The following is a 12,413-nucleotide window of genomic DNA, read 5'->3' as shown; positions in this document are numbered from 1 at the left end:
TTCAGGGCCTGGAGTGGCAAATTTGTTAATCCGCCACTGGGAACAGGGAGGTGGTTTTACTTCTATATGTTCAGTTCTAGTGTGCCCACTTCAAGAAGGATGTTGACAAATTGGAAAGGGTCTAGAAAAAAGCTATGAGAATGATTTGACATCTGGAAAGTATGCCTTATAGTGAGATACTTAAGAAGCTCCATTTATTTACAATAGTCACTACAAGAAAAAGTAAGGAGTTACTTGATCATAGTTTACAAATACTTATTATGGGGAAAGATTTCAAACAGTAGACAGTATGACAAAGTGGGATGTGGCTGTATCAAATTGTGAACTCTGTTTTGTATTGCAACCTCCATCTTGGTTTGTAACCTTCACAGTGACCTTTATTTTGTAGTGTTTCCTTCTATTTTAGATTATAACATCCATTTATTATTTGGCGCTTGACACCTAGTTGAATGTCTATGGCTGAGAAACCATCATAGAGCAATCTAGGATCACAGCTTTGATGGTCTTTCAAGTACTGGCCCATCATCATGGGAATATGGACTCTCAACACAGAAACAAGACTGGAAGAAGAGGTTAGAATTTCCCAGATGGAGCACATGGGCAAAAAGGAGCAGACTGTACGTAAGGAGGGGAATTTTTGAGCAAGAGGGTCCATACATGTCCTTATGCCAGAAGACCTGGCTGTAGAGAGGGAGAAGCAGGAGGAACACTGCCTTGCCTGAAAAGCTGACCAGACCTCAGACTCTCAGAAGTGATGTGAGACTAATGAGGATGGGTCTCAGTATATTATTTTGCATAAATCTGTAACTCTCTAGTACTTTCTTGAGAGTAAAAGTGAAGGTGGTTAAGAAATTCCTTTGCTAAGCTTGCCTGCCACTTTGTTCCTGAAGTAGTAAATTGAGAACTTGGGAGTTCCTGCAGTGAGGAGCATCTGAGAGAGTCTATATGAGCAACTAAGGGCTCAGGTGGGTTGAAACTTTGGATCAAGGTTTAAGGCAGATGGGCTCCTGACCATATCCCAAGTAAGTGTGTCAGATGTGGAGTCGACACCTGTCACTGTGTCTGAGAGACCCACAGTTAGAAACAGTGCATAGTCACTACCCAGAGTCGAGGGAATGGGGGTTAGAAGCATGTGGGATCCAATGGTCAGGTCCACTCAGAACAGACTGGAGACCATCCAGAGATGGGGACTGGTACTGGCAGTAACATATATCTCTAATCTAGAATAAAAAATGTTAACAAGATCCAATGTCTGGAAGCTAAAGCTAGACAAGTTCAAACTAGAAATAAGGCAAAATAAAGTAACTAACCATTGAAACACCTTACCTAGAGACACAGTAGATTTGCTATACTTTACAGTCTTTAACTGAAGACTGGATATATTTCTGATACGCTATAGCTCAAACAGAAGTCATGGGCTTGATACAGAAACTATTGGGTGGAATTATATGGCCAATGTTATGCAGGATGTCAAACTTTATGATCATAATGGACCTTTCTTACTTTAGAAATCTATGAATAAAAACATATTTTAAAGAACCTCTTGAATTTTAAAAAAATACTTGCATTCATCTCTCCCATTGCACTGATGTGAGGAATCCAAAATACAGTGCTGGATATGCTTCCCCTCTCCTTTTAGATATATTACCTGGCATTTTTGACATTTACATTTCATCTTGCTATTTCCTGACAACATAGTCTCTCAAGGTTCTTTCGTATTATTTCAGTGTCCTCACAGCTGCTAACAATTTAGGCCCTGGTCCTTCAAGTACTTCACAAATCTAACTTTACATGGGCAAATAGATTAATAGAACTCATTGAAAATACTTACATGCATAAAATTACTCATGTGCGTAAAACTTTGCAGGACCAATACTTTAGTTTTATCTTCTGACTGACTCAATGCATTGTTTATTCCAACTTACAGTCATTAATGTTAAATAAAACTAAGTTTCTGTGTCTCCTCTACACCATCCTAAGCTGGAAGCTTCCCTTCAGTGTCATAAACGTTAACATAAGAATGGCCATACTGGGTCAGACCAAAGGTCCATCCAGCCCAGTATCCTGTCTACTGACAGTGACCAATGCCAGGTGTCCCAGAGGGAGTGAACCTAATAGGTAATGATCAAGTGATCTCTCTCCTGCCATCCATCTCCACCCTCTGACAAACAGAGGCTAGGGACACAATTCCTTACCCATCCTTGCTAATAGCCATTAATGGACTTAACCTCCATGAATTTATCTTGTTGTCCTTTAAACCCTGTTATAGTCCTAGTCTTCACAACCTCCTCAGGTAAGGACTTCCACAAGTTGACTGTGCGCTGCATGAAGAAGAACTTCCTTGTATTTGTTTTAAACCTGCTGCCTATTAATTTCATTTGGTGACCCCTGGATCTTATATTATGGGAACAAGTAAATAACTTTTCCTTATTCACTTTCTCCACACCACTCATGATTTTATATATCTCTATCATATCCCCCTTTAGACTCCTCTTTTCCAAGCTGAAAAGTCCTAGCCTCTTTAATCTCTCCCCATATGGGACCCTCTCCAAACCCCTAATCATTTTAGTTGCCCTTCTTTGAACCTTTTCTAATGCCAGTATATCTGTTTTGAGATGAGACCACATCTGTACGCAGTATTCAAGATGTGGGCATACCATCAATTTATATAAGGGCAATAAGATATTCTCCGTCTTATTCTCTATCCCTTTTTTAATGATTCCTAACATCCTGTTTGCTTTTTTGACTGCCGCTGCATACTGCATGGACTTCTTCAGAGAACTATCCACGATGACTCCAAGATCTCTATCCTGATTAGTTGTAGCTAAATTAGCCCCCATCATATTGTATGTACAGTTGGGGTTATTTTTTCCAATGGGCATTACTTGGCATTTATCCACATTAAATTTCATTTGCCATTTTGTTGCCCAATCACTTAGTTTTGTGAGAGCTCTTTGAAGTTCTTCACAGTCTGCTTTTGTCTTAACTATCTTGAGCAGTTTAGTATCATCTGCAAACTTTGCCACTTCACTGTTTACCCCTTTCTCCAGATCATTTATGAATAAGTTGAATAGGACTGGTCCTAGGGCTGACCCTTGGGGAACACCACTAGTTACCCCTCTCCCTTCTGAACATTTACCATTAATTCCTACCCTTTGTTCCCTGTCTTTTAACCAGTTCTCAATCCATGAAAAGATCTTCCCTCTTATCCCATGGCAACTTAATTTACGTAAGAGCCTTTAGTGAGGGACCTTGTCAAAGGCTTTCTGGAAATCTAAGTACACTATGTCCACTGGATCCCCCTTGTCCATATGTTTGTTGACCCCTTCAAAGAACTCTAATAGATTAGTAAGACATGATTTCCCTTTACAGAAATCATATTGACTTTTGCCCATTGCTATTTATTATCACCACTCCTCTCTGCTACGTAACTGACATGACAACATGGTTATTCTATTAAGGCAGGGTCCGCAACCTTTCAGAAGTGGTGTGCGAGTCTTCATTAATTCACTCTAATTTAAGGTTTCACATGCCAGTAATACATTTTAACTTTTTTAGAAGGTCTCTTTCTATAAATCTATAATATATAACTAAACTATTGTTGTCTGTAAAGTAAATAAGGTTTTTAAAATATTTAAGAAACTTCACTTAAAATTAAATTTAAATGCAGAGCCCCCCGGACCGGTGGCCAGGACCTGGGCAGTGTGAGTGCCACTGAAAACCAGCTCGCGTGCTGCCTTCGGCAGGCATGCCATAAATTGCCTACCCCTGTCTTAAGGCATACTCACAACTCAATGGCTTAAATGCAGTTAGATGGTTGTTTATACTTTGTAATTAGAAAAAAATAAAACAAGCAATGATTTTTGTAGGTGATGCCACAGAAATGGGGAGAAGTTAGATGTGATTTAAGTTCAATTGACATTGCTTTGCCGAGTTTGTGCTGATCTGTACATAATGGTGTTGAGTCATAATGACTGGTCACCCAGATGGTAGTGCAGTGTCAAGTTACCCAAACTCTTCAGGTTTGAATAGCATTGCCTATAGTTTAATTTCTTGAATTCACAGAAACCACATATTCTGTTATACACAAGAAATTATAATTTCACTGTGGGTTCAAGCAGAAACTGAGGTGCCAATTCCGCAAGTTACACTGCAGAGATAGTCTCCATATGGATGCAGGGGTCTGACTAAAGACAATGGGAGCCTGTCTGGATAGTTCTTTTTGCAGGATTTCTGCCTGAATGGGTAATGGAGAACCTCTTATTCAAATACAGGTATATGTCACAAGACCCTCATATTAAAAGTGACCAGCAAAGCTTTAATAACCTCTTTCATCTAGTTTGCCAAAGTTTGAAAGTTTCTTTTTAAGTCACTTGTAAGAAAAGCACAATTATTTTAAGAACAGTTTCTTCTCAGTACTTAACTATGACCTGATACACTGTATATTAAATCAAGAAAATGTTAAAATGAGGTTAAATGTTAATAAAACAACCTTCACTTAAACAAACAAACAAACCAAAACTAGTTACAGTTGCTAATGGACAACAGTGTCCTTTCTTATCACATCATATACCAAGCACATAAAAGGAAATTAACTGTTATGAACATCATAAATATTTTATTGTCACTACAAATACATTAGCCTTATAAATTATTAAGAAAGGCATATTTTATCACAATAGCCTTAACACTTTCATTGATGGACTGTTGTGAGAAAAAAGGAAAATTGTTGCTATCTGGAATTCACTATATAAATATTTTCCATAAAGGATACATAAAGATGGAAAAGTTTTATTAGTTAAATATATTTATCAACTAAATTACATTTTTGATAAAGTATAATTGCTATTTCTTGAGAATAATGTACATTGGTAGGAGAGTGTATCAATATTGATTTATGTTTCAGTTGTCTATTTATGTGCATTGGAGGCTGATAAACATATATCACTTATGTTTCTTTTTTATAAGGGTTTTATATTGTGTGTATTTAGAGATTACTAATAAAAGAAAAGTAGTTTTATTGGGTTATAGTCTAGGGTTTTGTGTCATGGTGATATATGCATTTATTTATAGTTACTGTGATTTTATATTTAGACAGCATAATATTTATGATCTTATTGCAAAACACAAGCATTTAAAAGTAAGTGACTGATGGGTAACTACAGTAGAGCCTCAGAGTTACAAACACCTCCACAGAGGTTGTTCATAACTCTAAAATGTTTCAGAGTAGCAGCCGTGTTAGTCTGTATCCGCAAAAAGAACAGGAGTACTTGTGGCACCTTAGAGACTAACAAATTTATTAGAGCATAAGCTTTCGTGGACTACAGCCCACTTTCTTCGGATGCTAAAATGTTTGTAATTCTGAAAAAAATGTTATGGCTGTTCTTTCAAAAGTTTACAACTGAGCGTTGACTTAGTACAGCTTTGAAACTTTACTACGCAGAAAAAAAATGCTGCTTTCCCTTAATTTTTTTAAGTAGTTTACATTTATAGTACTGTACTGTATTTCCTTCTTCTTTGTCATCTCTGCTGCTGCCTGATTGCGTTTTTCTGGTTCCAAATGAGGTGTGTGGTTTTTTCTGGTTCCAAATGAGGTGTGTGGTTGACTGGTCAGTTCGTAACTCTAGTGTTCGTGACTCTGAGGTTCCATTGTACATTGTTCCAGCACAACAACCATACACCACAGAAAAAGCACCACAACCTTATCTTCACCCCAGTAAAGGTACCAACCATTCAACATGCCTTTCTTCAAACCTGAGCATGTGTAATTTCACAGAACTGTGCTGAAAGGACAGTAGAGGAGGGAGGTCTGGTCTGGTCTGTTTGGGTATATCTATGCTGCAGTTAAACACAGGGCTGGAGTTGGGTAAGATTTGGGGATGGGATGTTGGAAGGTCGGTATCTGTAGGCAGAGTTAAGGTTGTGATGCATGTGCATCTCTAGGTTGTAGTCTAGACTAAAAGGGATGTACTACTGGTACTCAACTTTTCATTTCCTTGCTTTTAGGTTTGCATTAAGTATGTTACTTACGGAGCAGTCTTTACTGACATAACAGAGAATGTCCAATTTAGGTCCTTTGAAGTCTGAGTGGTGTGAAAGGTAGGGACCTTGTATCAGAGTTTGGAGATCTCCGATCTTGAGCAATTTTTGGAAAGTGTCTGCAGTTTGGGGCATTGCGGTCTATTCTTGAGGCAAATGTTGCTTTTTAGAATGTTTTTCACATGAACTTCAAGGAAAAGCCATCTCTGACAGAGATTAGAACAGAATGCAGAGAAGCAGAAAATTCCCTCCAAACTTCCTTTCAACTTAGAGGCAGAATGTTAAGAAGGGGCTCTGGAAAGTCCCAGAGAGCTCCCTGCAGAACATCAGCAATCTGTAACAAACTACACATCAGAGATTCAGTCTCTGGAAAACATATCCATTTGTGGCCACTTGGAAAAGCTCTCAACAATGAATATTACCAATTAGTCTCTGAATGAAAAGCAAGCCTGAAAACAGCTGATATAGGTACATACATATTTATATTGAAGGTTCCATATTATCTGAGAAGAGATTGTGCAGCCCAGAATAAAATAATTTATCCAGGTGCATTTCTTTCTCTCAATGGAGGGTTCTTCATTAATTTATTTATAAATCTACTACTAATTATATATATATATGATTAAAAACCCATACCTAGTCCTCTAAAACAATCATACTTTATTTTTAATAAGTGAAAAAAGAAATGTCATCTGCAACTATTTTTAAGAGAACTCTTCCTGTCTTTGAAACTTAGTATTTGAACTGATAAAATGAGCATACATATTCTTTTCTCTCAAATCACTTGGTAATTTCCTTCATACCTGAGGCACAACATGTTCATTAAGAAACATTCTGAAGACGCACAGCTGTGCTAGTATCATTTCCATCAATGCCTTTGAAAAATGTTACCTTAATCTGACAAGCTTTTTAAAAGAAACAGACACTAGTACATGCCAAAGAAAAGGGTAATCAGTTATGTTTCTAACTGGGATCACACAGCAGTCCTCTGAAGATGAGAGATAAGCCAAGATCTGCGCACTTCACATAGACTGATAAATTATAGTTCAGCGTGGGGGGGGTCTAACTTTTAATGGATTTCTTTAAACATATGCTAATGGATTTCTTACCATCCTAGATACTACACATCTGCTACATCATCTCTGAATGATAATTTTATGCATATAGTTAAAAAGATAGGCACGCTGGGCAATATTCTATTGCACTATTATAGCTATTTAATGTTTTTTATGACTGCATTAAGTAAGGAATAATATATGTTAACTCTGAATTATTAAAGGAGTTGAAAGATAAAAAGAAAACAAAATCAGCATTATGTTACATCTTTTATGGACATTTATAAATGGCATATTGACAAGGTAGAAAATAATGCCTTCTTCAGAGCCCATATGCTCAGTCTTGTAAATTTGTCTTAAAGCTTGCATTTTCAGCTTCACAGACTTCAACAGCACCTCAGAACCTACCCAGCTGTTCCACATGTGCACAATGGACCTGATCCTGATCCCATCAGAGACAAAGGCAAAACTCCCATTGATTCAATTGTGCAGGATCAGGACCTATGTCCTAAAGCCATGCAGATAGTACCAGAGTTTGGAGCAAAACTAAAATACGATAAGCAGTTGCCTTTTTTTTTTTTTTTTTTTTTTTTTGTACAAATATCTTGATTTATTTCTTCTGCAAATAAATGATTAGACTAAGTTATTTCCCAAATTATTTGTATTATTTATTTACATCAGAGTACTTTTCAGCTACAGGAACAGCAACCTGACACTTGTCAGATGACAGAGATTTATTTTTCACATACTAAACCAAATCAATAAATGCATAAAACTAATTGCCTACGATGAAACTCTGATAACTTGCAGCTTGCATGAAACAATGTTTACTGTTGAATATTAAGGTCCTCTTGAGAAACAGATGCTGGCAAATATGTACAAGCTCTGATAGATTCCTAAGTGTACTGACTTCTATAGCCCCCATACAGTGAATATCGAGTGGTAAGAAAAATTCATTATTTTAAAGGAAGGGTAAATTGAAGATCACTTACTGCAGCTAAACTGAAGCAGGGGCTCCAATAACGCTTCTTACGCAAATGACAAACATATCAAGTTAAGTTTTACTTTATCAATGTCAGATTCACTAGCGGTGGCTGCAGAGAGTCATTTGCAAAAGAGCTATAATTTATGTCAAGGTTTGTAACAATAGGGCACCCCCCCCCTTCCTAGAGGATGCTCTCAGGCAGGTGAAAGTGATGCAAGTCCAAGCTGAAAGTAATCTGACAACAAACATAAAGGAGGAGTTGGGTGATGGGGGCGGAGGGGAGTGGGACAAACCTGCCCGTGATCTCCGTATTACAATGGGCTGCTACTATGCAACGTCTCCAACCCAAAGCGATCAATGAAGGAGGGAGAGAGGCTACTAAGCAAAGCCACTTCAGGTCCCGTCGTCACTTGTACTTACCAGTTCCCCAAACGCACGGTCAATAACAAGAGCAGAAGCCTCCCCCTGCTGCAGGGACTGCACAGAGGCCACAGGAAGGAGGGACGCCTCCATGAATCCATTGGCTTTAAGTCTCTCTTCTCTGGTTTTCTTACAAGTCACTCTCTAGTAATTACTCTGCAATCTCGGTGTCCCCCCAGCGCGTAGGAGCGAGAGGGAGACAACCCCCCAGCCAGGTAGGATCCGACTCTAAAAGGACCATCCAACTTGGCCAATAAGCTCATCAGGTTGCTCCATAAATTATCTTAAAAGTGCTAGACGAATCAAGCCCTCGCAGAGGTGGAGCCTCTTTACTAGAAGGGAAACATGCCTGGCGTCTTTTAAACGGGAGCTGGAGGCGAAACAAAAACAACCCACCCACAGAGGGTCTTGCAATAGGACAAGGGTCACCTCGGCACTGCTTGATTGCGACCCTAGCGGGGCGTGGGAGTGGGAAGAGAGCTAGGCGCTCCTCGCAGAGCTCGGTACTGCTGTAGAGGGAGGAAGTTGCAACTCGCTTTAAAACAAAACAAGACGGAGGCGGCATGGGGCTGTCCGTTGCCGAGGGCAGAGTGCCAGCTCATACCCGCCCGCGGGACAGGGACCCCGCGGCGCGGGGACTGAACGTGCTCCCCCAAAGACAGAGCGCAAGGAAGCCAGTTGCTTTCAGCGCCCTGCTAGCGCAGCGAGCCGCCTCTGGCTGCGCCCTGTGTGGCTCCCCCGCTGCCCACCTACCGCCCCTGGTTGCTGCATCCCGCTCCCGCCCAACGCTGTGCGACCCCCGCGATCCCTGTGCAGGCACCTTGAGACGGCGAGGCTGCTCCCCCGGCCCGCTGTGCTAGAGGAGCAGCGCGGAGCTCGAGCGCCTGTTGCCCGGGCGGTTGCTATGGGGATGGGAAAAGCCGGGCAGTCGCCGTAGAGGTAGCAGAGCTTGCGAGTTGCGCTCTGGCTCTGCCCTGCGCGCTCAGTCCCTGCAGCCAGCCGGGGCGGGGGGTTCGTTCTGCTGGCTGCCACAGCCCCACAACGCGGACACCTGCAGTTCCTCATCCGCCCCAACTCCCCATCCTTTGGGGCATGACTCAGGGCACGTCCGGCTGGGTGATGGGGATGTGGTTGGCACGGAACTTTCCTGCAGGAGTTTGGAAGATGCAGGACTGTCCCAGCTCAGGCTGTCCCTCCCACCAAGTGAGTGAATAAAGGGGGAGCCCTCGCCCAGGAGGTTATATCACCTTTGATCTCATCTGCAAACGTCTCTCTTCACCCCTCACTTCATCTTTCCTTCTGCTGATATTGATTCGAGCTGTATTATTTAGAGGAAGAAGCCTGGCCACGTTGCTGAAGAGAAGGGGGCCTGGCTTCTGTTCCCCACTCTGACATGGGCTTCTGTTATACTTTATTATTTATTTGCATTGTATTCATGCCCATTGTGCTGTCCCTTTACCTATTTTTTGTTAGCACTCTCTGTTACATGATGTTGTAGCTGATCTGGTTAGGTCCAGTGATGGTGTTGCTGGTGTAGATATGTGGGCAGAGTTGGCATCGAGGTTTGTTGCATGGGTTGGTTCCTGAGTTAGAGTTGTATATATATTGTCACCAAATTTGAAATAATTGTGCGTGAGGATAAAGTCACAGAGCTCAGCAATAAGCTACAACATCACCGGCTCATTCACCTGCACGTCCACCAATGTTATATATGCCATCATATGCCAGCAATGCCCCTCTGCTATGTACATTGGCCAAACTGGACAGTCACTACGCAAGAGGATAAATGGACACAAGTCAGATATCAGGAATGGCAATATACAAAAACCTGTAGGAGAACACTTCAACCTCCCTGGCCACACAATAGCAGATGTAAAGGTAGCCATCTTACAGCAAAAAAACTTCAGGACCAGACTCCAAAGAGAAACTGCTGAGCTCCAGTTCATTTGCAAATTTGACACCATCAGATCAGGATTAAACAAAGACTGTGAATGGCTATCCAACTACAGAAACAGTTTCTCCTCTCTTGGTGTTCACACCTCAACTGCTAGCAGAGCACCTCACCCTCCCTGATTGAACTAACCTCGTTATCTCCACACTGATATATACCTGCCTCTGGAGATTTCCATTACTTGCATCTGAAGAAGTGAGGTTCTTACCCACGAAAGCTTATGCTCCCAGTACTTCTGTTAGTCTCAAAGGTGCCACAGGACCCTCTGTTGCTTTTTACAGATTCAGACTAACACGGCTACCCCTCTGATACAATCTAGATTAGTTTTCCACAGTACAGCTCTCTACTAGGTAGAGCTTACATTTTAAACAACTTTGAAATCAGTGTAGTTGCACCAGCTTCCAGGTCAGCATTTTTTTAAATTAAATAAAGAGTTGCCCTACTTCATTAGATTGAGTAATATTTAACTTAGATTATCAAGAGTAAAATGGGTCAAAGATAGAAAATATATTGAAGTGTAGCTCAATCTCCTTGCTAATGCTTATTTCGATACAGGCTAGTAGTGGGTTCTTTATTCTTGTCTCCTTCTATAGGGTACTGTTATATTTTGAGATCTATATCTTCTTGAAAGGATAAGAATTTTTACACTACACTTCAGCCAGATGCAGTACATCAAGTGAAAAAGTCAAAGACTTCAAGATAAGTAACTGGACAGGCAGGTGATGGCAGAAAGTAGAGCCTGGTATTTTTGAATGACCTCCAGCTCTTCTTATTGATAAATTAGCACCAGCAGGCAGAATCACTCCAGGGAATGATGACACTGACAGGCATGAGCTCAGTCACCACAAAACATGTATTTGTTACTGAAAATGGATACAGAGAAGCTCCCCTTCTGGTTGTGTTGACTCCAGAGACATTTGGCCCTGTGCAGGATGTATACTACACCCACCCTCCTTTCACATCTAGGTTGTCTGTGGATGGCACTGATGTGCGCGCACAAACACCCTGTTTTTCAAAGGGCCTAAAGTCAATCATTTTACTAGGACCATTAAGGATCTTGTTAATCCATAAAAAAATTATCCTATGTCCATGCTGTCATAACAGAAAATGGAGACACATGATTAGTGGAGAAAATTGTATAAAGTGTAAATAGATATCCATGATAACATAAGCCTGGACTCCACAACTTCTTTCATATGAAGAGACTGCTGTGCCTGTGCTGATGCCCATGGACTTCAATGCAGCTCCCTGAGGGTAGAGCAGTCTGTGCATACTCAAGAAATTCCAGGCTCAGGCAAAGATTAGGACTATACTAGTATGTACCAACAATAAACAAAGTTGAGAGTAAAATTTACTTAGCACAGGTTTCATTTTCAACTGATTTGTAATTTTAAAATGGTAACTAAGGGAAAAAAAATAGTTGAAACCAAAACCAAGAGATCACGGCAAAAAGGCAAGCAAGCAAAGTTGATATGTGCTCTGTTTGTCAGAGATAAATGTAGATCAAGGTAACTCCAAGCCTTAGCCTTCCCTCCTTGTACTGTCTTTCAAAAAGTAGAAATTAATCCTTCACACGAGAAAGGAGGACAATCTTTGGTAAATTAAATGAAAAGTGAAAGATTAAGAGGGCAAAGAGAGGTTTTGAAGAGTAAATAGCTAAAGACATTTAAAAAAAAAATTTCGAGAATTTCTTAAAGCTTATCAGAAGCAGGAATCCTGAGAGATGGACAAAAAATGTACTGGAGTACAAGTGAGCAAAAGAAAGAATAGAGAAGAATAAGGAAATAAGAGAAGATGTTGGGAAAATACTAATTCCAGAACTAAAAAATATGGAGGTTTTAGGGGTGATCCTTATAATTTTAGACAAAGAGCATTGCCTCAGAAAAAGGAAAATTGATTATGTTAACTGAAAAATAGAATTCTAGAAGTTTCAGATGGTGTAATGGGGACAAACCAGCATAGC

The 12,413-nt window shown here is 40.4% G+C and overlaps 1 protein-coding gene across 3 annotated transcripts in view; it reads right to left on the bottom strand.

Annotated features, from left to right (window-relative positions):
* Nucleotides 1-8,829, bottom strand: part of GABRG1 (gamma-aminobutyric acid type A receptor subunit gamma1) — a 71,905-nt gene extending 63,076 nt beyond the window's left edge. For all 3 annotated transcript variants that reach the window (XM_034772596.1, XM_034772597.1, XM_034772599.1), the window contains exon 1: nt 8,500-8,829. In XM_034772596.1, the coding sequence (XP_034628487.1) occupies nt 8,500-8,600 (101 nt within the window). In that variant the 5' untranslated portion in view covers nt 8,601-8,829. The remainder of the gene's footprint in view (nt 1-8,499) is intronic.
* Nucleotides 8,830-12,413: the final 3,584 nt, after the last annotated feature.

The sequence above is a fragment of the Trachemys scripta genome, chromosome 5 (genome assembly GCF_013100865.1).
Source record: "Trachemys scripta elegans isolate TJP31775 chromosome 5, CAS_Tse_1.0, whole genome shotgun sequence".
NCBI lineage: Eukaryota > Metazoa > Chordata > Testudines > Emydidae > Trachemys > Trachemys scripta.
The sequence above is the reverse complement of the archived record's forward strand: the minus strand, read 5'-3'. Positions and strand labels throughout refer to the sequence as shown.